At 46.8% G+C, this 25,255-nt stretch overlaps 1 protein-coding gene and 1 long non-coding RNA gene across 3 annotated transcripts in view; one reads left to right on the forward strand and one right to left on the reverse strand.

Moving 5' to 3' along the window:
- Positions 1-3,491, forward strand: part of LOC148144691 (uncharacterized) — a 203,890-nt gene extending 200,399 nt beyond the window's left edge. For both annotated transcript variants that reach the window (XM_087975042.1, XM_087975041.1), the window contains exon 2: positions 1,259-3,491. In XM_087975042.1, the coding sequence (XP_087831168.1) occupies positions 1,666-3,054 (1,389 nt within the window). In that variant the 5' untranslated portion in view covers positions 1,259-1,665 and the 3' untranslated portion in view covers positions 3,055-3,491. The remainder of the gene's footprint in view (positions 1-1,258) is intronic.
- A 13,071-nt stretch (positions 3,492-16,562) lies between these two features.
- On the reverse strand, positions 16,563-20,947 carry LOC148144695 (uncharacterized). The gene is made up of 2 exons (XR_015751585.1): positions 20,859-20,947; positions 16,563-17,409 (listed from the first exon to the last, which is right to left on the reverse strand). It is a non-coding gene; the product is annotated as an uncharacterized LOC148144695 (long non-coding RNA).
- Positions 20,948-25,255: the final 4,308 nt, after the last annotated feature.

Here is a 25,255-nt window from a genome sequence, read left to right on the forward strand (position 1 = left end):
GACCGAGCTAATGCACGCAGGTATACTGAAGCAGGGAATTATTTCCTTAAACAAAATCTTCACCACAGTCTCAGCAGTAGCGTTAGGAGGAGGGTAGGCTTCAATGCACTTCGAAAAGACATCAGCAATAAGCAAAACACATTTATAGCAACTCAACTCATTTCTCCAACTCAATGAAGTCCAGTTGAAGTGTCTCCAAGGGACCCTCCAGCAAGGGAGTTCTCGTAGAGATACTTGAACTAAGAGGTGGGGAATCGCCTACCCACTAACCTGTTTGATCACGTACAACATCCTGATCGGGAAACCTGACTGAGTATCGATGCGATCTGGAACGATCCAAGATTATCCTGATGTCATCTGGTGCACCAGATCAGACGCTTTCAACGTGGAGTCGCTTGAACGATGGCGTGAGCTGCCAGAGGAAGTGGTGGGTGCTGGTACGATGACAAGTTAAAAGGCTCCTGGACTGGCATCTGAATATGAAGGGTTCAGATGGGTCAGGTCCAAGTGATGGCAAATGCAACTGGAGTCATAGAGATGTACAGCACAGAAAGAGACCCTTTGGTCCAACTCGTCCTTGCTGACAAGATAGCCAACCCAATTTAGTCCCAGTTGCCAGCATCCGGCCCAGATAGAGGCTAAGTGATGGCAAACGTGACTAGATTAATTTAGGATATCTGGGCAGGTTGGGCCAAAGGGACTGTTTCCGTGCTGTGTGACTCTAATTGTCTTCAGTGGAAGCAGAAGTGTGGTTGTGAAGGCTGGACTTTCAGAGCATGTTTTGCCCTGACTGGGAGCAGAAGAGTTTGACTGAAGTGTGTCGGTGTTAATGCCTTGATGTCTCATTTTGCTTCCACCTTCTCGGGGTCATTAACCATTTTGTGTCTGTTCCTTCCTCAAGAAGCTGCATTGCAGGTTCGCCCTGAATTGACACTTTTTTTTTGCTTCCCAAAATCAGACCTGCTCACTCTCAGCAGGATCCCAGTGTTGTGAAAGATATTAACTTTCAGGTGGATGTATCCAAAATTCAGAGAGATGTCAGTATTGATGTTTTTGCTTTTTCTGCCCCTGTAAGATCCTGAATCAGCACCTTAAGGGGAATTAGTTAGAGCTGAGTGAGAACAGAGGGGGAGAGAGAGTGGGATGGTGCTTTCAATTTTGTGGAACAACAAAAGAATATTCCACAGAAAATCGAATTGCTTGTTCTGAATTTCTACCCTGCACTGATAGTGATGGCTTTTGTAATCTCTTTTTACAGAGTATTTGAAAATCTGAAGACTGAAGTTTCAAAATCAACAGATGAAGGGCTTATGCCCGAAACATTGACTCTCCTGCTCCTCGGATGCTGCCTGACCTGCTGTGCTTTTCCAGCGCCACATTTTTTGACTGACTCTCCAGCGTCTTCAGTCTTCACTTTGATGTCAATGTCTGACAGTCACTCAATCCATCAGGACCGCAACGATTTTTGACTGTGATTTCTGTGAGAGGGATCAACGCTTTTTGGTTCCTGTTTGAGGACGTTTTCAGCATCAGTGGGACTGGACGAGAGACCCCACTGTTGCAGCGCACTGTGTGTGGAGCCGGAAACAGTTATACGGCCTGGAAAGGGGATTTCACGGCACGGAGGGGCTCTAAACATGTTTGTGTGCAGCTGATGCTGTGGCCATGGAGAAACCCGAGGAATCCCACCCCGCGGAGAAACCGTGGAAGTGTGGCGACTGTGGGAAAGGCTTCCGTGTCCCGTCTGCCCTGGAGACTCATCGGCGCAGTCACACTGGGGAGAGGCCATTCCCCTGCACCGACTGCGGGAAAGCCTTCAGACATTCCTCTTACCTGTTGGCCCACCAGCGGGTCCACACGGGTGAGAGGCCCTTCAGCTGCCCAGAGTGCGGGAAGGCCTTTACTCAGGCCTCCACCCTGCTGAGGCACAAGCGGGTCCATACGGGGGAAAGGCCTTTCAGCTGTCCCGAGTGCGGGAAGGCCTTCAGCAATTCCTCCACCCTGCTGACCCACCAGCATGTCCACACGGGAGAGAGGCCCTTCAGTTGCCCTGAATGCGGGAAGGCCTTTACCCAGGTCTCCAACCTGCTGAGGCACCAGCGTGTCCATACGGGGGAAAGGCCTTTCAGTTGCCCTGAATGCGGGAAGGCCTTCAGCGATTCCTCCACCCTGCGGAGTCACCGGCATGTCCACACGGGGGAGATGCCGTTCACCTGCTCTCAGTGCGGGAAGGGCTTCACCTGCTCCTCCAATCTGCGGATCCACCAGCGTATCCACACGGGGGAGAGGCCCTTCAGCTGCCCCAAGTGCGGGAAGGCCTTCAGCAATTCCTGCGCCCTGTTGAGGCACCAGCATGTCCACACCGGGGAGGGGCCGTTCACCTGCTCTCGGTGCGGGAAGGGCTTCACCTGCTCCTCCACCCTGCAGAGCCACCAGCGGATCCACACAGGGGAGAGACCCTTCAGCTGCTCTCAGTGCGGGAAGGCCTTTACCCACGTCTCCTCCCTGATGACCCACCAGCGTATCCACACGGGGGAGAGGCCGTTCACCTGCTCTCAGTGCGGGAAGGGCTTCACCTGCTCCTTCAACCTCCAGACCCACCAGCGGGTCCACACGGGGGAGAGGCCCTTTAGCTGCCCAGAGTGCGGGAAGGCCTTTACCCAGGTCTCCACCCTGCTGAGGCATCAGCGGGTCCACATGGGGGAGAGGCCCTTCAGCTGCCCCGAGTGCGGGAAGGCCTTCAGGAATTCCTCCACCCTGCTAGCCCACCAGCGGGTCCACACGGGGGAGAGGCCCTTCAGCTGCCCCGAGTGCAGGAAGGGCTTCAGGTATTCCTCCCACCTGTTGACCCACCGGCGGGTCCACACGGGGGAGAGGCCCTTCAGCTGCCTAGAGTGCGGGAAGGCCTTTACCCAGGTCTCCACCCTGCTGAGGCACCAGCGGATCCACACCGGAGAGAGGCCGTTCACCTGCTCTAAGTGCGGGAAGGGCTTCACCTACTCCTCCAACCTGCGGAAACACCAGCGAGTTCACGTGCCATCGCAGGGGGATTGAAGAGGTGACAGCCGAGAGCCATTATCGATTGGACTATCAACCCGGTTCTGGTGACTCCCGGGTTTGAATCCCCCCACGACAGATGGCAGAATTGGCATTCGGTCAGAAATGTGGAGTTCGGAATCTAACGATGAGATGAGACTGTTTCAGGGAGGGGGTGGTACGGGGGAGAAAGCCCCCATCTGATTCCCTCTCTCCCTTGTTAGGGAAGGGAACCGCCATTGTGGGAAAGGATTCACTCAGTCATTCCAGCTGCATCCTTTACCCGGTCTGCCCTACACGTGACTCCAGACCCACAGCAGTCTGGTTGACACTACACTGCCCCTTCCTGGCAAATGAGCGGGGAGAAACTTACTTGGAGACAAGGTATGGGTTGAAATTGCTGAGTGAGGCAATACTTCCTCCGGGTTACGGCTGTACCAAGGATCCGATTACAAAGGAACAACTTGGTGCTGGCCAATAGTAAAGACAGTGAGGGGGGGTGGGACAGGGGAGGTGTGGTGTGCACTTTGACCTTGAGGTGCTCAAAAAGCAACTGCTTTTTCTTTGCCTTTTTGCTGGGGGGGATCTGAAGTTGTAACAAAGTTGGGTTGCAATAAAGGTTACCTGAACTTACCACTGGGCTCAGACTCTCATTGAAAGCTTTGAGCTCCAAGAGGTTTTTGTTTTAAAGCTGCTCATTTCTTTCAGTCTCCTGCACTAAGTTTAGAACATAGAACAAAGAACATAGAACAATACAGCGCACAACAGGCCCTTCAGCCCTCGATATTACGCAACCTGTGAACTATTCTCAGCTCGTTCCCTGACACTATCCCAAAATCAACCATGCGCTTACCTAAGGATTGTTTAAATCTCCCTAATGTGGCTGAGTTGACTACCTTAGCAGGTAGGGCATTCCACGCCCTTACCACTCTCTGCACAAAGAACTTGCCTCTGACATCTGTCTTAAATCTATCACCCTTCAATTTGTAGTTCTGCCCCCTCGTACAAGCTGACGTCACTATCCTAGGAAAGAGTCTTTCACTGTCTACCCTATCTAATCCTCTGATCATCTTATATGTCTCTATCAAATCACCTCTTAGCCTCCTTCTTTCCAATGAGAACGGACCCAAGTCTCTCAGCCTTTCCTCATAAGACCCTCCCTCCAGACCAGGCAACAACCTGGTAAATCTCTTCTGCACCGTTTCCAATGCTTCCCACATCCTTCCTGAAATATGGGGACCAGAACTATACACAATATTCCAAGCGTTTTGTATAGTTGCAGCGTGATATTGCGGTTCCCCGGAACTCAATCCCTCTACGAACGAAACCTAACACACTGTATGCCTTCTTCACAGCACTATCCACCTGAGTGGCAACTTTCAGGGATCTATGCACATGGACTCCAAGATCACTGGCTTCCTGTTATTCTTTCCAAAGTGAATCACCTCACATTTAGCTGCATTGAACTCCATTTGCCACCTCTCAGCCCAATTCTGCTAATCCATCCACCTCTGCCTGCACCTAAGTAATTTTAAAAATGACAAACCGCAGTAGTCCCAAAACATATCCTTGTGGCACACCACTAGTAACCGGACTCCAGGCTGAATATTTTCCATAAACCACCACTCGCTGCCTTCTTTCAGAATGCCAGTTTCTAATCCAAACTGCTAAATCACCCTCAATCCCATGCCTCTGCATTTTCTCCAACATCCTACCATGTGGAACCTTTATGGAGGTCCATGTACACCATGTCAACTGCCCTATCCTCATCTACATGCGTGGTCACCTTCTCAAAAAGCGCAATGAGGTTTGTGAGCCACCATCTGCCCTTGATGAAACCATGTTGACTATCTGAAATCAAATTGTTGCTTGCTAGATGATTATAAATCCGATCTCTAATATTCCTTTCCAAAAGCTTTCCTTCAACAGAAGTAAGGCTCACTGGTCTATAATTACCTGGGTCATCTCTGCTGCCCTTCTTGAACAAGGGCACAACATTTGCAATCCTCCACTCTGGTACTAAGCCTGTGGACAATAACAACTCAAATATCAAAGCCAAAAGCTCTGCTATCTCCTCCCTCGCTTCCCAGAGAAACCTCGGATAAATCCCATTGGGCTCAGGGCACTTGTCTACTTTCACTCCTTCTAGAATTGATAACACCTGTGTGCAACTAACCTCGATCCCTTCGAGTCTAATATCTCATACCTCATTCTTATCCTCTACAATATTCTCCTTTTCCTGAGTGAAGACCGATGAGAGATATTCATTAACACCTCTCCAATCTCCACAGGGCCCACATTCAACTTCCCACTTCTGTCTTTGATTAGCCCTATTCCTACCCTAATCATCCTTTTATTCCTCACATACCTATAGAAAGCTTTAGGGTTCTCCTTTATTCTATTTGTTAAAGACTGCTCATGTCCTCTCTTTGCTCTTAACTCTCTCTTTAAATCCTTCCTAGCTAATCTGTGACTCTCCATCGCCTTATCTGAACCATCTTGCCTCATCAACACATAAGCCTCCTTCTTCTTTGTAACAAGAGATGCAATTTCTGTTGTAAACCACGGTCCCCTTACCTTATCACTTCCTCCCTGCCTGACAGGGACATACCTATCAAGGACACACTATATCTGTTCCTTAAACCAGCTCCACATTTCAATTGTTCCCATTCCCTGCATTTTGCTACCCTATTCTATACATCCTAAGTCTTGCCTAATTGCATTATAATTGCCCTTGCCCCATCGATAACTCTTGACCTGCGGCATGTTCCTATCCCTTTACATCGCTAAATGAAACCTAACTGAATTATGGTCACTCTCTCCAAAGTGTTCACCTTCCACTAAATCAAACATCTGGCCTGGTTCATTTGCCAAGCACCAGATCCAGAGTGACCTCCCCTCTTGTCGGTCTTCGACATACTGTGTCAGAAAGCCCTCCTGCGCACACTGGACAAAAACTGATCCATACGACGTACTAGAGTGAAAGCATTTCCAGTCAATGTTGGGGAAGTTAAAGTCCCCCATAATGACCACCCTGTTCCTTTCACTCCTACCCAGAATAATTTTGCTAATCCCCTCTTCCACCTCCCTGGAACTCTGCGGAGGCCTATAAAAAAACTCCAAGCAGTGTGACCTCTCCTCTCCTGTTTCTGACCTCTCCTCTCCTGTTTCTAACCTCAGCCCACATTACCTGAGTAGATGAGTCCTCATCAAAAGTTCTGTCAGCCACCGTTATACTATCCTTGACTAACAAGGCCACGCCGCTCCCTCTTTTACCGCCTTGGCTGTTCTGAATGAAAGATCAAAACCCTGGAACCTGCAACATCCATTCCTCACCCTGCTCTCTCCATGTCTCCGAAATGGCCACAACATCCAAGTCCCAGGTACCTAGCCGTGCTGCAAGCTCACCTACCTTATTGCGGATACTCTGGCGTTGAAGGAGACACACTTCAAATCACTTCACTGTCTGCCAGCACATTCCTGTGACCCTGAAATCCAGTCCCTGTCCTTCCTACTCTCATTCTCCTGTGCATTGCAGCTACACCCCCCGGTTCCCATCCCCCTGCTGAGCTAGTTTAAACCCACCCGAATAGCACCAGCAAATTTCCCACCCAGGATATTAGTACCCCCCTGGTTCAAGTGAAGACTGTCCTGTTTGTACAAGTCCCACCTTCCCCAGAATGAGCCCCAATTATCCAAAAACCTGAAACCCTCCCTCCTGCACCATCCTTGCAGCCACGTGTTCAGCTGATATATCTCCCTATTCCTTGCCTTGCTATCACGTGGCATGGGTAACAAACCAGAGATAACCACTCTGTTTGTTCTAGCCCTCAGCTTCCACCCGAGCTCCCTGAAATCCTGCCTTACATCCCTATCCCTCTTTCTGTGGGAGATTAGAAATGTTGTTTTTGCAGATGGATGAGGGGGTATAGTAGGGAGAAGGGAAGCGGAATTCTTGTAGCATGTAGCATACATAAGGCTACGACTTTAATGAATATAGAGGGTCTTTTAAAGAAAATAGTTTTAAGCTAGGAAATAACTTTAAAGTGTTGTAGTTGACCACAAAAAGAAGCAGCAGGGGTATTTCACAATACTGATTCCGCAATAAAGCGATTCCGCAATTTGTAAACTGAATAAGAAAGCTAACATGCTCTGTTTTGGCGCGCATTTCTGCTTGATTGCAGAAGCGTCCAGTACTTAGAAGACTATAATAAATTGTTCTTGTTTCCAAGGCTTTGTTTCAGGCTGATTGATTTGTGAGTGAGTTCTGTTTCTCACAATTGGGGGCCTCGTTCCGGGATCCAGGACTCAGACCGCTCGACACTCTTGGGATGACCGTGGAGGTGCACCTCGCCGATTTCGGTGATCTCCGACTCCCTTGCTTGTCGTTCGCGGTTTGGGCGAGTACGATCCGGACTGGGAGACCCTGGAAACAAGGCGGGCAGACGCGGCGGGTTAGGTCGAGCAGCTCTTGTGTACAGGACCCGGGTAGGGAAAGGTCTTAAAGGATATATCCGGGTGACCGGGGGCAACGGTATTTTCTGCAAGAATTGCTGCGCGACGGGGTGCACCGAAATGACCAGGTAACTCTGTGCACAGACCAAGGTCAGAAGAGAGACCTTTTATGTCTTGCCTTGGTGGTCAGGACATATAAAAGTATGGGGAATTGGTGATATATAAAATTAAGCATATGTCAATGGAAAACAGCCAGTGTCAGAAGGGCTAGTAGTTGAAGGGCTACTGAGGATGCCTTTCATAACTAACTTATGACCAGACGTCCAGATGAATATTCAAAAGCTAGAGGAGTCGTTTCGGAAAGCTCAAAATGTCTGTGAGACACGGTGTCTGTGTGTGTGTGTGTGAGAGAGAGAAAGAGCAACTAGAAAGTTTAACCCGGTGTGATTTGGTTTGAATGCACATTTGTTTGTTGGTGATTGAATGTTTCTGCTTTGTTCCCTGGAGCTTGAGATCCGGGACTGTTTTGAATCTGATTTCTACTATGGAAGTTTTAACATGATTTCTCTTAACGTTAAGGATTTTACAGATAATGAAATAAAGTGTTAACTCCTGTTCTTTTTACAGGTCATGACTGCCTTACTATCAGTTTCTAACTAATCTCTTTTATCCTTACATAAAAGTGATTTATGGAGAATAGTTGAAGTCTCAAAAAGCATATAGTTGGTCAGATTAATTGGACGAGTAAGGTGTCTAGTCAGGACCCTGAAGGGGGTGTGGAAGAAGGTGACACCGGACCTCGTTAAGATTAATTAAATTAGCAACAATGGGAGGCACGGGGAGTTGGCTGGGTAACGATCGATCTGTAAATAATGTTAAAGGGGAATATATTTCACCCGACAGTCCTTTGGGGAGAATGTTGGGAAATTGGGAACACAACTCCCGGACGCGGGGAAAAGATAAGGCTACAATGGTAAACTATTGTTGTTTTGTCTGGACTAGATAAAATATTAAGGCGCCTGGTATTTTTTTGGCCCAAATATGGGTCTGATGAGGATTGGCTGTGTCAAGATCTTAATATATATGTCAATCAGAAAGAAGCGTACAGTCAAAAAGAGTCCGATTATGCGGTTTGTTGGATAGGGAGCGCGGGAGTAAAATTATGTCCCATGAATAGGGAGGAATCAGGGAAAGAACAGAAAAAGAATGAACAAGGGAAGCCACAATGGGATCCCTTAACGTGTTTGCCACCCCCATATACTACTCCCCGGAACGAGCCTACAGCTCCCGAAGTAGAACCGTGTCCAGACACAGAAATGGGAACGGACTCTGAACTAAAAGATGCAGAACCCGGGGGGGGGGGCAAGAGTCACTCGAGCCACCACATGTAAAGGAGGGGCAGAGATATTGGAAAATGTAAAATTATGTCCCTTACGAGAGGTTCCGATTGGGGAAGGTACAATCAGATATGTAAACGCTCCCTTAACGAGCAGTGAAGTTAGGGTCTTTACAAAGGAAATGAAAAGTTTAATAGAGGATCCGGTTGGACGAGCCGAACAATTAGAGCAATTCCTAGGGCCTAATTTATATACCTGGGGAGAACTGATGGCAATTTTAGGAACCTTATTTTCAGGGGAAGAACGAGGTATGATTAGGAGAGCAGCTTTATAGGAATGGGAAAAGAGGCACGCAGTTGGGGAAGAAGGGGTCCCAGCAGAACAGAAATTCCCAAATGTTGACCCTCATTTGGAAAATAATGACAGAGAAGATAGGGAGTCAATGCGGGATCTATGAGAAATGGGAATATTAGGAATTAAAGAGGCGGCACCAAGATCATAAAACTTTGTTAAGGCCTTTGAAGTACGACAAGAGAAGGATGGAACCACTTCTGCATTTCTTAAAAGGCTCAAGGAGGCCACAAGGAAGTGTTTGGGAATGGATCCCGATAATCAGATAGCACAGGGACTCTTAAAGGTCCAGTTTGTAACTAAATCATGGCCGGACATACAAAAGAAATTACAGAAATGAGATGGATGGAGTGAAAGACAGATGGAAGAGCTGTTACGTGAGGCACAGAAAGTGTATGTGAAAAGGGAAGACGAGAAGCAGAAACAGAAAGCCAAAATGATGGTGGAGGCAGTAGAAGAAATAACAAAAAGGAGACTGCGGTCAAGGGCTAACAGGAAGGGTACGGGAGGACACGAAAGACAAGGGTCAGATACCTGGGAAAGGAGGCAACAAACCAGAGATAACCACTCTGTTTGTTCTAGCCCTCAGCTTCCACCCTAGCTCCCTGAAATCCTGCCTTGCATCCCTATTCCTCATTTTTTTGTGGTTAGCACTGCTGCCTCACAGCACCAGAGCCCCCGGTTCAATTCCCTTCCAACCCCCCCCCCCCCCCCCCCCCGGGCTGCGTCTGCGTGGGTTTCCTCCCACAGTCCAAAGACGTGCGGGTTCGGGTGAATTGGCCAAGCTAAATTGCTCCGTAGTGTTAGGTGACGGGGAATGGGGCTGGGTGTTTTGCTCTTCGGCGGGTCGGTGCGGACTTGTTGGCCCGAAGGACCTGTTTCCACACTGGAGGGAATCTGATCTAAAGTTCTGGAATTTATATATTGAGGAACTGAAACCTGCAACCCATTCTAAAAGCAAAGCAGCGGTCCAGGTTTGTTCCAAATATTGCATCGGTTGCATGACACTGTGATGTTTTGGTATTAATTCTGTGTCTTATGATCCTGCAGCACAGCTACCCGCAGAAGAAGCAGCGCTTAGGAAGCCAGTGCTTCCAAATACACCTGGGTGGGCGGGGTTTACGGCTGCGTTCTGAAGGGGCGGAGGAGGGGGCGGGACCAGGGCCAGGGGGCGTGGCCACCCTGAAGCCGGAAGTGTGCCCGCGGCCTGTTTCCTCCGCTGGAGCTTCGGCTGCAGCAAGTAAGGTAAAGCTTTATCAATATTTCCTTTTACAGAGTTTGTATTTAATAACCAGTAATGGCTACTCAATATCATCATAAAGTCGCAAAATGCAATTCATTTCAATCCATAGCAGATCAGCACTAAGAGTTAATTTTCTACGGGATTCAACAGCCTCAGCACTAAAATGGTCTCACAAGGGAACGGCTGTGAATGTTATCACTTGGTGTCCTGTTCACACAGATTCACCGATGCTGAGGCAAACGTTCTTAATTGCCTCACAGCATCCTGTTATCACTTGGTGAGCCCAGGTGTCCCTATCTTTAAGTTCTCTCCTCTTTCTGAGCCTTCCTGCCTGTTTATTTTCTAGTGCAGTAAATGTATTCAACAATTCAGCATTACATTTTAGTCTGAATGTTTAAAGGCAAATTTGAAGACTATATACTTTCTCACGCAGATGCCCACACCCTCATTCCTCCCTTTGATTGCACTGCGATCACTGAAAGAGAAGGCTAATCCAAACGAATGCCCTTCAAGGTGGTCCAGCCATCAACATCCTGTAGAGCAACACCACCATCCTCGCAGCTCATCTGGTCATATTTATCATCGTCATCGACACGTGTGGGTGAGCCATCAGATCGCAAAAGGAGCATCTTCTGGGGCAAATCTATATCACTAAGGGACCTCATAAGCCTAGCAATTAAATACCCAACAATACCAATACCGACAAACAAACATAGCTAAATTGATAAGCCAATTGTACCATGAGCCCAATCTGCAGTTTCCCCAACTGGTCCCTTCAGTCATTCTGTCAAGGAATGCCTGGATCTCTTCTTGTATCTGAGGAATATTGCCAGTGAGATCGGGAATGCCCATAGTGCATTTATCTTGGACAATGGTGCAGACCTCACCCTCCCGGGCGAGTATATAGTCTAAGGCATACCGATTCTGCACAGAGTAAAGACACAGGTCTGATAATCCCAGTTTACTCTGTTCCAGAGCCTCTTTAGTCTTATTTCCGGGAATGGTCAGGCCGCAAAAGAGGGAATTGCGGTTCTTTTAACTTGTCACTACTGCCGATCCTTCCAACCTCAGGGTACTCTGGATTTCCCAGCCTATCGGGTGTCCTGTATTGTCACCCAGTCCCTTGGGATCCTTCCAGTTGGAGCAAGGTTGGCTGACACCAACCGCTGCATCCTCCTCAGATGGAGGTTCCATCGACTTGTCCACCGGCCAGGACAAGGTACTGTTGTGGGAACAAGGGCTCCGATAGTGACCTTATGAGGGACATCTTTGCCATCCAGGACAAGGAAATTGGTAGCTTTACCTTTACCTTAAGAAATAATAGTCTGGTTTGGTGTATATTAGGGAGAGTTTGTCAAAGTAGGTTACTGAAATGTTTCAGCAGGGGGTCTGGTCAGATCAACAGGAGTAAAGGGTCGACGTTTTAGATTAGATTACTTACAGTGTGGAAACAGTGATGAACAGATTGGAATTGGAGACTGGGGACAGGCAAGTAAGTCATCTCCCGATAGAGAGGAGTAACATATTACTGCCTCTGGGGTGAATAGCGTTCTGTGGGCCTGTATAAATACGTTGTTTGTGGATTGAGGAGTTTCCCCTGTCAGTCCACACTGCCCTGCCGAAGCACAACCCACCCATACCCCTACACATCTACCCCTTACCGAACACTACGGGCAATTTACCATGGCCAATTCACCTGACCTGCACTTCTTTGGACCGTGGGAGGAAACCGGAGCACCCGGAGGAAACCCACGCAGACACGGGGAAAATGTGCAAACTCCACACAGTCAGTCGCCTGAGGCGGGAATTGAACCCGAGTCTCTGGCACTGTGAGGCAGCAGTGCTAACCACTGTGCCACCGTGCCGCTCACGGTGGCACAGAGGAGTCGCTTGAGCGCTGTAAAAATGGGCCAAGGGATTCGAGCACTCGCACTGTATGGGAGACAATGGTCTTCAGAATGCTGTTCACATTGGGCTCTCCCTTAGCTCTATTGTACATGGTCTTGGTGACAGTATCAGATTCTGAAAAGAGAAAAGGCCTATAAATGCACAAGGGAAGGGTTCCGTTCCAGGTCCATGTGCCGCATAAGGCCTGCTGTACCCCAGCCAGTGTTACACCAGCTGTTTGTATACACAGACCCGAGATATTGGAAAGTGATATTTCTCTTCACAGGGTCGACAGTAGGAAGTCTGATGAATAGATTGGAATCGGGGACTGGGGACGGGGCAAGTAAGTCATCTCCCGATAGAGAGAAGTAACATACTACTGCCTCTGGGGTGAAGAGCGTTCTGTGGGTCTGTATAAATAAGTTGTTTGTGGATTGAGGAGTTTCCCCTATCAGGCTTCCCTTTTCTCGAGTTGGCCCATCCTACAAAAAGGGATAATGTTCCTGGGCATATTTACCATAATAACGGGGTTGATCATTTTTATTTTCATGAGGCTTGCGTCTGCAGATAAAATCAAAAAAACATGGTAACGACATGATAACTCTCACTGATTTCTACTGTCCAGATGGACCATCTGGTCTTTCTGATGTAAGAGTCCATTGCAATATTCAATCTTCATCACGTTCCACACGTCAAAGGCATCTGGTCCGTTGCACTGGACGACATCTCCTCAGCATGGGTGGTGGATAATCTCTGATCATTCCTGGTCGCATCCATACCTAGTGGCTTTCCCCATCAGGATGTTGTACGTGATCAGAAAGGTGAGGAGATAAGCGATCCCCCACATGTCCCTCCTCTTAGTTCAAGTATCTGTAATAAGATTAACATTAGAACAACAGCAAGATTCAAAAACCCAACTGGACAGGGTCCACTCCTTTTGTTGAGATCCAGGATTCTCTCCTCCTCTTCCCCCCTTTTGATTGGTGCGGTCAATCAATTTACAACGGTGCAGTTGGACCCAAGCTGAGCGCCCAGCGACTGGGACCGCCGTAGGGGTGGGAAGTAAAACATGGAAGGGGCCATCAACGAGGTTGGAGACCTTTGCCAGTCCAGTTCTTGACGAGCACCAACGAACCAGGCTCTACCCGTGACGAGGCTGACAGGGAGGGAACATCGCTGTAGGCCACACGCTCCTGGGAGTGAAAGGCACACATAACATTAGTTAGAGCAAGAACATAACCAATCATTGCTTCGGTCATGTGGTGGACGTGGACTGAGACGGGTGCCAAATCGTTCCAAGGGTACGGAGGCGGTGACCAGAGAGACTGTCAGCTGGAGACAGTCATGTCTTGCCCGCAGATATGGATCGCATCTGGAATAAGGCCACAGGGATTAGCATAACCAGGAGAGGCCAGACTCGGCCATTAATTTGGCAAGTTTAGTCTTGAGTCTGGTTAAAACATTCAACAAGGCCGGCCGCCTGAGGATAAGCTCCATGCAGTTGCTGACAAATACAAAGCTGGGAACAGAGTTCTCCGTTAATATTACCTACAAAGTTGGTCCATTGACCGAGCTAATGCACGCAGGTATACTGAAGCAGGGAATTATTTCCTTAAACAAAATCTTCACCACAGTCTCAGCAGTAGCATGAAGAGGAGGGAAGGCTTCAATCCACTTACAAAAGACATCAACAGTAAGCAAAACACATTTATAGCAACTCAACTCATTTCTCCAACTCAATGAAGTCCAGTTGAAGTGTCTCCAAGGGACCTCCAGCAAGGGAGTTCTCGTAGAGATACTTGAACTAAGAGGTGGGGGATCGCCTACCCATGGACCTGTTTGATCACGTACAACATCCTGATCGGGAAAGCCACTGACTGAGTATCGATGCGATCTGGAATGATCTGAGATTATCCTGGTGTCATTTGGTGCACCAGATCAGACGCTTTCAACATGGAGTCGCTTGAGCGATGGCGTGAGCTGCCAGAGGAAGTGGTGGGTGCTGATACGATGACAAGTTAAAAGGCCCCTGGATGGGCATATGAATATGAAGGGTTCAGTTGGGTCAGGGCCAAGTGATGGCAAATGCGACTGGAGTCATAGAGATGTACAGCACAGAAACAGACCCTTTGGTCCAACCCGTCCTTGCTGACAAGATAGCCAACCCAATTTAGTCCCAGCTGGCAGCACCCGGCCCATATAGGGGCCAAGTGATGGCAAACGTAACTAGATTAATTTAGGATATCTGGGCAGGTTGGGCCAAAGGGTCAGTTTCCGTGCTGTGTGACTCTAATTGTCTTCAGTGGAAGCAGAAGTGTGGTTGTGAAGGCTGGACTTTCAGAGCATGTTTTGCCCTGACTGGGAGCAGAAGAGTTTGACTGAAGTGTGTCGGTGTTAATGCCTTGATGTCTCATTTTGCTCCCACCTTCCCAGGGTCGTTAACCATTTTGTGTCTGGTCCTTCCCAAGAAGCTGCGTTGCAGGTTCACCCTGAATTGACACCTTTTTTTTGCTTCCCAAAATCAGACCTGCTCACTCTCAGCAGGATCCCAGTGTTGTGAAAGATATTAACTTTCAGGTGGAGGTATCCAAAATTCAGAGAGATGTCAGTCTTGACGTTTTTGCTTTTCTGCCCCTGTAAGATCCTGAATCAGCACCTTCAGGAGAATTAGATAGAGCAGAGTGAGAACAGAGGGGGAAGAGGGTATGGGAGTGCTTTCAATTTTGTGGAAAACCAAAAGAAAAGAATATTCCACAAAATAGAATTGCTTGTTCTGAATTTCTACCCTGCACTGATAGTGATGACTTTTGTAATCTGTTTTTAACAGTGTATTTGAAGATCTGAAGACTGAAGCTTCAAAATCAACAGATGAAGGGCTGATGCCCGAAACATTGACTCTCCTGCTCCTCAGATGCTGCCTGACCTGTTGTGCTTTTCCAGCGGCACACTTTTCGACACTGACTCTCCAGCGTCTGCAGTCCTCACTTTGACGTCAATGTCTGACAGTCACTCAATCCATCGGGACCGCAATGATTTTCAACTATGCTTCTGTGAGAAGGAGCAAAGCGTTTTGTTTCCTGATTGAGTACGTTTTCAGCATCAGTGGGACTGAATGAGAGACCCTACTGTTGCAGCGCACTGAGTGTTGAGCCTGAAGCAGTTATATGGCCTGGGAAGAGGAATTCACAGTGGGGAGGGGCTCCACACGCATTTGTGTGTAACTGAAGCTTCGGCCATGGAGAAACCCGAGGAATCCAGCCCTGTGGAGAAACGATGGAAGTGTGGCGACTGCAGGAAAACCTTCTGTGTCCCGTCTGTCCTGGAGACTCATCGGTGCAGCCACACCAGGGAGAGCCCGTTCCCCTGTCCCGTCTGCGGGAAGGGCTTCAGCACTTCCTCCACCCTGCTAACCCACCAGCGGATCCACACTGGGGAGACGCCCTTCAGCTGCCCCGAGTGTGCAGGAAGGCCTTCAGTGATTCCTCCACCCTGCTGAGGCACCAGCGGGTCCACACAGGAGAGAGGCCCTTCAGCTGCCCCCTGTGCGGGAAGGGCCTCACCAGCTCTACCAACCTCCAAAGGCACCAGGGAGTTCATGTACCATCGCAGGGGGATTGAAGGCACGATGGTTGAGTGCCAGTATCGACTGGACTACCAACCCAGTTCCAGGGGCTCCCGGGTTTGAATCCCACTGCAGCAGATGGTGCGATACAGGGTATGGGTTGAAATTGCCGAGTGAGACAACACTTCCTCCAGGTTAAGGCTGTACCAAGGACCCAATTACAAAGGGACAACTTGGTGGTGACCAATAGTAAAGAAGTGAGGTAGGGGGGTGGTGAGGTAGCGTGTGCGTTTTGACCTTGAACTGTTTAAAAAGCAGCTACTTTTTCTCTGCCTTTTTGCTGAGGGGTTTGAACCTGTAAAAGTTGGATCTCAATAAAAGTTACCGGAAATTACCCCCGGCTCAGACTCTCATTGAAAGCTTTGAGCTCCAAGGTTTTTGTTTTAAAGCTGCTCATTTCTTTCAGCTTCCTGGACTAAGCTTCCAATGTGGCGTATCAGATGGATCAGTGAATGAGCAGCCAGTTTCGTTAGAAATTGTGAATTTTTCAGGAGTGCATAGTGTGTCATTTCATCGGCGTTGTAAAGTTTACTGGCAGCATTGGGAGGTGTGGGCTGTGCTCACTAGAAATGATGTGGAGGAGCCGGTGGTGGACTTGCCTGGATGAAGTTAAAAATCACACAACACCAGGTTATAGTCCAACAGGTTTATTTGGAAATGTGAGCTTTTGGAGCACTGCTGCTTCATCGGGTAGCTGTAGAGCAGGATCATAAGACACAGATTTTATAGCAAAAGATCACAGTGTCATGCAACTGATAGCAATCTTGGTTTGTTCAATATATCCTGTTAAGTCTTTCACCTTTTAGAATGCGTTGCAGGTTTCAGTTCATTAATATGTAAATCCCAGGACATCTTTTGATTCACATTCTCAAGATGACTTAAGTTTTTTTAAAAAAAGTGACAATTCAGCCCAGACAGCCCCGATAAAGGTGTGAGGTTCGAGTCTGTCAATGTCCCAATTTTGAATCAGACTGGGTCTATTTCCAAAGGAGGAATTTATAAAATATTACATGGATTGACTGCCTGCAGACTGTGCACTTTTTGAGCAAAATTGAATGTATCTGCAAACATAATTCTGCCAATACAAATTTGCCCAAAAAGTGATATGTGAGTTTATGCATGAGTGCACATAAGAGTGTGATGGAGTATATGCCTGTGTATGTGTGCGAGAGAGCACATGTGTATGAGTAAGGTATGAATAAAAGCAAGGGCTTGCGTTTTGCTAAAGCAAGGACAGTCAGGACTTGTACAGTTAATGGTAGGGCCCTGTGTCATGCTGTAAGAGAGAGACATGGTGGGGTTCAGGTACACAGTTCTTTCAAAGTTGCTTCACTGTGAGACAGGGTGGTCAAGAAGGCATTTGGCATACTTGCCTTCATTGTTCACCACATTGAGTAAAGGAGTTGGGACATCATGTTGAGGTTGTACAGGATGTTGGTGAGGCCACTTTCAGAGTACTGAGTATGGTTCTCGTGTCCCTGTAATAGGAAGAATACTATTAGAGGGGGTTCGGTAAAGATTTACCAGGATGTTGCCAGGACTGGAGGGTTTGAGTTATAATGAGAGGCTGGGACTTTTTTCACTGGAGCACAGGAGGTTGGGGGGTGACATTATTGAGATTGATAAAATCATGAGGAGTGGAGGTAAGGTGAATAGCAAAGGCTCTTCCTTAACGTTGGGGAGCTCAAGACTAGGGGGGATATTTCTTTAAAGTGAGAGGAGAGAGATTTAAAAGGAACCCGAGGGGCAACGTTTTGACAGAGGGCGGTTTACACGTGGAATGAACTTGTTGAGGACGTGGTCAATGCAGGTACGTTTACAAAGTCTAAACGACATTTGGATGGGTACATGAATAGAAAGGTTTAGAGGGATTTGGGCCAAACGCAGGCAAGTGAGGCTAGTTTAGTTTGGGAACCCTGGTCGCCATGGATGAGTTGGACCAAAGAGTCTATTTCTGTGCTGTCTACCTCTCTGAACCAGAAGTGATCTTATTGAAACCAGTAGAATTCTGAAAGGGGCTTGACAGGATAGATGCAGATAAAACGCTCCTTTGTGGTGGGAGTCATAGAATCCCAATAATGTGGAAACAGGCCATTCAGCCCATCTATTCCACACTGGCCCTCTGAACAGCATCCCACACATACCCACCCCCTTACTCCATATTTCCCATGGCCAATCCACCCTCAGTTTCACATCCCTGGTCACTATGGGTAATTTAGCACAGCCTATCCACCCTGACCTCTACACCCTAATCTATAAATTACCTTCTCAAAAATGTAATTTAAATGTAGAGTTTTTCTCTAAGAAAAATGTTAGTCTGACAACATTCGGGCGCAGACAGAATTCACACATTGTTAGAAAAGCTCTGCATTTGAATGACATTCTTGAGAAGGTAACAAAAAAGAAGTTCTGGGATTAACAAACCAAAGAGCAGAAACTTATTCTAAAAGATGAAGGATTTAATCTAAAATTGTTTGATGTGTCACATTTCCATGACCCTAGACTCCTTTGGATATAAATTGTGATCATGATCTCATTCTCCACAATTACCTAATGAAGGAGCGGCTCTCCAAAAGCTAGTGCTTCCAAACAAACCTGCTGGATTATAACCTGGTGTTGTGTGATGTTTAACTTTGTCCAAGTGAAATTTCTCCTCTGCACAAGCACGGGTGAACAGTTTGTTTTAGTGCTTTGTGCGAGATCGGGCTAGCAGCTTTTAAATCCTTATGTTAAGCAGTTCAAGTAAACTGTCAATCAGCAAATATATTCCGAGAGTGGTACTTCCAGCTCTGGTAATCCTGTTGCATCAACAGAGAGGGAGAGGTTGTCACATCTAAAGAGCAGACAGAAAAGTTATTTCGCTTGTTGAGTCGGTTCCTCACTCAGATGAGACTGGATACTGCTTTTAATGGATCATAAATAAATGCTACAATGGAACACCTTAAATTCAAGGAATTTTGAAAGGGCAAACGAACAGTAACTTTGAACAGAGATGTTCTTCCATTTCCAACCTTGGTTGAGCCAAATGAAGCATTTTTACTGATAGTTCCATAATCATGTTCCTGCTGGATTTTTTTCAGGGCAAACAATTTCTGGTGGGAGAAATTCTGCATCCTGGGAAGGCGGGGAAATGAGAAAAAAAGCTGTTGAAAGCTTTGAACTGTGGGCCCATGAGCTCTCGTGGGAGCAGTGCATTTGCCAAAAACATTTCGGAGGAATTCTGTTTACCTGTTGGACTGAAAATAGTTTCCCCACTGAACGTTAAACAGGTATTGAGAACATTGCGCATTATAGAGTGTGTTCCTGAGGACTGGAGGAGGATTGAACTTGCCAACGTGAACCACACTTTGCAGGGAGAGGAAATTTCTCTGGATGGAATAGGTTGATGGAAGTCAACAATTGTCAGATTATTTCATGAAAATAACAGCTGGTATGGGGATCCCAGAAGAGGGGCGTCTGTAATGAGCACACAGAAACAAACCCTTCAGTCCAGGCCAACCAGACAAGCTAAATTAATCTAGTGACCCATTTGCCAGCATTTGGCCCATATCCCTCTGAATTCTTCCTATTCATGTCCCCATCCAGATGCATTTTTTTCTTCGAAGAATACTTGGGTGAGAGCCAAGATATGCAATATCTCAATGTATAATAATGAAGCAGCTCATTTATTCTGAAATTATTTCAATTAGTTGGTCAATTGCCAAATAATAGCTGCATAACTGTTGTCAATATTGATACCCAGGAAAGCTATTTTGTTTAGTATATTTCCTTTGTAAAGATCTTATCCAAATTATAAAATGAATGTATTTTCATATGAAATAAAATTTGCAGTGTTTTATTAAATGGTTGAAAGTAACTTTGCACTTAATTGCTCCATTTGGGTTTAAACATTGTGACTTAGATAAAAGTGATCTTTGCTGGGGGCATCTGAAGCTGTAACAATGTTGGGACACAATAAAGGTTACCTGAACGTTCTGCCGGACTCAGACTCTCATTGAAAGCTTAGAGCTCCAAGTGGTTTTTGTTTTAAAGCTGTTCATTTCTTGCAGCCTCCTGTACTAAGTTTCCAATGTTAGAAGTTTAAATTTTTCGGGAGTGCAGGCACTGCATCGTTTCATCGACAGTTTACTGGCAGCACTGGGAAGTATGGGTTGTGTTCATTAGAAAGGAGGTGGAAATACTGCTGTTAGACTAGGTGGGGCAAGGTTTAAAAATCACAACAGCGGGACATAGTCCAACAGGTTTATTTGGAAGCACTAACTTTCAGAGTGCTGCTCCTTCATCGGGTAGCTGTGGAGCAGGATCATAAGACACAGAGTTAAGAGCAAAAGATCAGTGTCATGCAACTGATATGATATATTGCTGTTAAGTCTTTCATCTTTTAGAATGGGTTGCAGGTTTTATTTCATTAATGTGTACATCGCAGAACTATTATTAAGTCGTATTCTCAAGATCACTTAAGGTTTTTTTTAAAAACAGGTGACAGCTCAGCCCAGACAATGCATGAAAGGTGAGTCAGTATCCCAATCTTAAATCAGACTGGTTCTATTTCCAAACTGGAATTTATAAAATATTATATGGACTGACTACCTGCATGTTGTACGCTTTTTGTGCAAAATTGAATATATCTGTAAATATTATTCTGCAAATGCACCCCATCGTTATATGTGCGTGCGCGCATATAACGATGCTTTGTAAATGGAGTGTGATGGAGGAGAAGCCTGTGAGAGGGTGTGTGTACATCGGAGAGAGAGCGTACATATGAGAGAGGTATAGATAAAAGTGAGGGGTTGCATTTTCCTAAAATAAGGGCTGGACTTGTACAGAGGGATATGGGGGGGAGAGAGGGAGGGGTTCAGGTACATACTTCATTGAAAGTTGCATCACTGGTTGGAAGGGTGCTTCACAAGGCATTCAGCCCACTTACCTTATTTGTTCACACCATTGAATAAAGGAGTTGGGACATCATTTAGAAGTTATACAGGATGTTGGTGAAGCCACTTGTAGAGTACTGAGGACGCTTCTGGTGGCCCTGTAATAGGAAGAAAACTACTACAGAGGGTTCAGTAAAGATTTACCAGGATGTTGCCAGGACTGGAGGGTTTGAGTTATAAGGAGAGGCTGAGACTCTCTTCACTGGAGCACAGGAGGTTGAGGGGTGACCTCATTGAGATTGATATAATCATGAGGGTTCTAGGTAACATGAGCATCAAAAATAGCGAGGACCCTGCACGGTTATGTCAAGTGACTGGGGGGGGGGGTTGAAATTGTGACATTTGGACACTTTAAATCCATCAGGAACAGCATCTCCATAGAGCATACTGTGCATGTCAGGTGAGGTGCCAGAAGACTGGAGGTTGGCTAATGTGGTGCCACTGTTTAAGAAGGGTGGTAAGGACAAGCCAGGGAACTTTAGACCAGTGAGCCTGACATCAGTGGTGGGCACATTGTTGGAGGGAATCCTGAGGGACAGGATGTACATGTATTTGAAAAGGCAAGGACTGATTAGGGATAGTCAACATGGCTTTTTGTGTGGGAAATCATGTCTCACAAACTTGATTGAGTTTTTTGAGGAAACAACAAAGAGGATTGAGGAAGGCAGAGCAGTAATGTGATCGAAATGGACTTCAGTAAGGCGTTTGACAAGGTTCCCCATGGGAAACTGATTAGCAAGGTGAGATCTCAAGGAATACAGAGAGAACTAGCCATTTGGATACAGAACTGGCTCAAAGGTAGAAGACAGAGGGTGATGGTGGAGGGTTGTTTTTCAGACTGGAGGTCTGCGACCAGTGGAGTGCCACAAGGATCGGTGCTCGGTCCTCTATTTTTGTCATTTACATAAATGACTTGGATGCGAGCATAAGAGGTACAGTTAGAGGGAGAGGCTGAACAGGCTGGGGCTGTTTTCCCTGGAGTGTCAGAGGCTGAGGGGTGACCTTATAAAGATTTACAAAATTATGAGGGGCATGGACAAGATAAATAGACAAAGTTTTTTCCCTTGGGTTGGGGAGTCCAGAACTAGAGGGCATAGGTTTAGGGTGAGAGGGGAAAGATATAAAAGAGACCTACGGGGCAATTTTTTCACACAGAGGGTGGTACGTGCATGCAATGAGCTGCCAGAGGAAGTGGTAGAGGCTGGTACGAATGCAACAATTAAGAGGCATTTGAATGGGTATATGAATAGGAAAGGTTTGGAGGGATGTGGGCCAGGTGTTGAGGGGCGGGACTAGATTGGGTTGGGATATCTGGTCGGCATGGACGGGTTGGACCGAAGGGTCTGTTTCCATGCTGTACACTTCTGACTCTATGCTGGTTCAGCAAACGCCGCGCATGCTCTGTCTACAGAAACAGTGCAAACCCTTCTTCAAATGGACCAATGAGAAGCCAGACAAGGAGCCTGGTCCTCCTGCCAATCAGAACTCCCCAATTGTCTGAATGCGGAAGATGGACCATCAGGTTCTGAAGCTGCTGCTTCTCTTCAAATGAAGATCGAGCTTCACCTCAGACTGCAACTTCCTTCCTCTATCCGCCATCTGTGAGTACGGCACTGTCTTTACCATTTCATTTTTTCATTCTGGGGTTAAATTGTTGACTTGCAGCAACGGAAAAGAAACCGAGTGAATCCAGGGAGGGGACAGAATCGGGAAACGTTGGTCCAGGTCTGTGTCTCAATTGGCAAACGCACAGCAAATGCAGTCCCACAGTGTGAAGTTATAACCTCGGTTATGAAAAAATAACCGCCAAAAGGAGGTACGTTGTTCAAATGGTGACATATTGGGATGTGGAGAAAGTGAGGACTGCAGATGCTGGAGGAGAGAGTCGAAAAGTGTGGCACTGGAAAAGTACAGGAGGTCAGACAGCATCCGAGGAGCAGGAGAATCGACGTTTCAGGCACGAGCCCTTCCTCAGGAATGATGTGTGGATGTAAATAGTGACCTCAGCATCCTTCCACACCAGTCACTGCCAGTTGTCAGACGGATGCAGCAAGCAATCAGCAAGGCAAGAGGTATATTAGCAAGAGGAATTGATTTCAGAAGTAGGGATGTCTTCCTGCAGTTAGGGGGTCATTGAATATATTCAAGGCTGAGTTCATCTGATTTTGGAACAACCATGAAGTGGATGTTTATGGGGGAAGGCAAGTAAAATGGTTTTAAGACCAGTATAGAACAGTTAGAGTCATACAGCACAGAACAGACCCTTTAGCCCAACTAGTCCATGCTGACTATATTCACAAACTAAACTAGTCCCACCTGCCTGTGTTTGGCCCATATTCCTCTGAACCTTTCCTATTCATGTACTTATCCAAATGTCTTTTAAACGTTGTTACTCAACCTGCATCCACCATTTCCTCTGGACATTCATTCCACACAAACCACTGTTTAAAAAAAAGGTGCTCCTCATGTGTTTTTTAAATCTTTCTCCTCTCACCTTAATTTGCAGCCTAATCTTGAATCGACACATGCCAATCACGTTATCTACGCCCCTCATGGTTTTGTAAACCTCTATAAAGAGAGCAACAAACCTTACAGTACAGGAACAGGCCCTTCAGCCCTCAAAGGCTATGCTGATCGAGATACTCTATCTAAACCTGCCGCCTATTTTCTAAGGATCTGTATCCCTCTGCTCCTTGCCCATTCATGTCTCTGTCTAGATACATCTTAAATGACGCTATCGATCCCACCCCTACTGCCTCCACTGGCGATGCATTCGAGGCGCCCACCACCCTGTGTAAAGAACTTTCCATGTATATCTCCCTCAAACCTTTCCCCCCTCACTTTGAACTCGTGACCCTGAGTAATTAAGTCTTCCCCTCTGGGAAAATAATTCTTACTATCCACCCCTGTTTACACCCCTCATGGTTTTTAGGCCTCAATCAGGACCCCCCCCCTCAACCTCCTTATTTCCAATGAAAATAATCCTAATCTATTCAATCTCTCCTTATACCTCGCGCTCTCCATAACAGGCAACATCCTGGTGAACCTCCCCTGCACTCTCTCCAAAAGTATCCACATCCTTTTGGAAATCTGGCAACCGGAATTGTACGCAGTATTCCAAATGCGCCAAACCAAAATCTTAAATAACTTTAACATGACCTGCCAGCTCTTTTACTCAATCCGTCCGATGATGGAACGCGTGTTGTATACTGCCTTGACCACTCTACTGACATGCATTGCCACCTTCAGAGAACAATAGACCCGAACACCCAGATCTCTCTGTACATCAATTTCCCCTAGGACCTTTCCATTTACTGTATAGCTCACTCTTGAATTGCATCTTCCAAAATGCATCACCTCGCATTTGTCTGGATTGAACTCCATCTGCCATTTCTCTTCCCAACACTCCAATCTACATTCTGCTGTATCGTCTGACACTCTTTCAACCTCCTGTGCTCCAGTGAAAAAAGTCCCAGCCTACCCACCAATAGGTGTGAATTCTGTCTGGGTCCCAATGTCGAGTCAGCCTGACATTTTTGATAGAAAAGCTCTGCATTTAAATTACGTTCTTGAGAAAGTTACTGAAAACAGGTTCTGGGATTAACATACCAAAGAACAGAACCCCATTCTAAAAGATGGAAGAATAATCTAAATTGTTTAATGTATCACATCTCCATGAACTGGACTCTATTGGCTATAAATAGTCTAATCATGATCTTATTCCCCACAACCACCTGAAGCAGCAGCAGCAGCACTTCAGAGTGCCAGAGATCCGGGTTCAATTCCCACCTCGGGCAACTGTCAGTGTGGAGTTTGCACATTTTCCCAGTGTCTGCGTGGGTTTCCTCCCACAGTCCAAAGATGTGCAGGTTAGGTGACGTGGCCACGCTAATTTGCCTGTAGTGTTAGGTGAAGGGGTAAACGTTGGGGAATGGGTCTGGGTGGGTTGCTCTTCGAAGGGTCGGTTTGGGCTGAAGGGCCTGTTTCCACACTAAGTAATAAAATCTAAAATAAATCTAATCGCTCCGAAAGCTAGGGCTTCCAAACACTATTCTGCAACACTCCCCTTAACTGTGTCAGTCCTGTCTGGATCGCTTGACCAAAATGCAAATCTCTGATTTCTCTAAATTAAACTCCAACTGACACTCCTCGGTTCATCAGCCGATCCCATAAATTCCAATTTATAGTGAACTCTTTCCTCTCATTCCCTGGAAGCTAAAAATCTCCATCCCACACTCACTCCCTCCATTTTCACTTTGCTTATAGCAGAAGAATGTAACTGAGAAACTTATCAGCCACGATTGAATGGAATGAGCATACCTGGTGGCCTAATTTCTGCTCCTATGTCTTGTGGTCTCTTGCTGTCCTGGACACCGAGAGAATTGGGACC

This window comes from Chiloscyllium plagiosum, unplaced genomic scaffold (genome assembly GCF_037043375.1).
Source record: "Chiloscyllium plagiosum isolate Xiang-an unplaced genomic scaffold, Cpla_swu_hap1 HiC_scaffold_27, whole genome shotgun sequence".
Lineage (NCBI taxonomy): Eukaryota > Metazoa > Chordata > Chondrichthyes > Orectolobiformes > Hemiscylliidae > Chiloscyllium > Chiloscyllium plagiosum.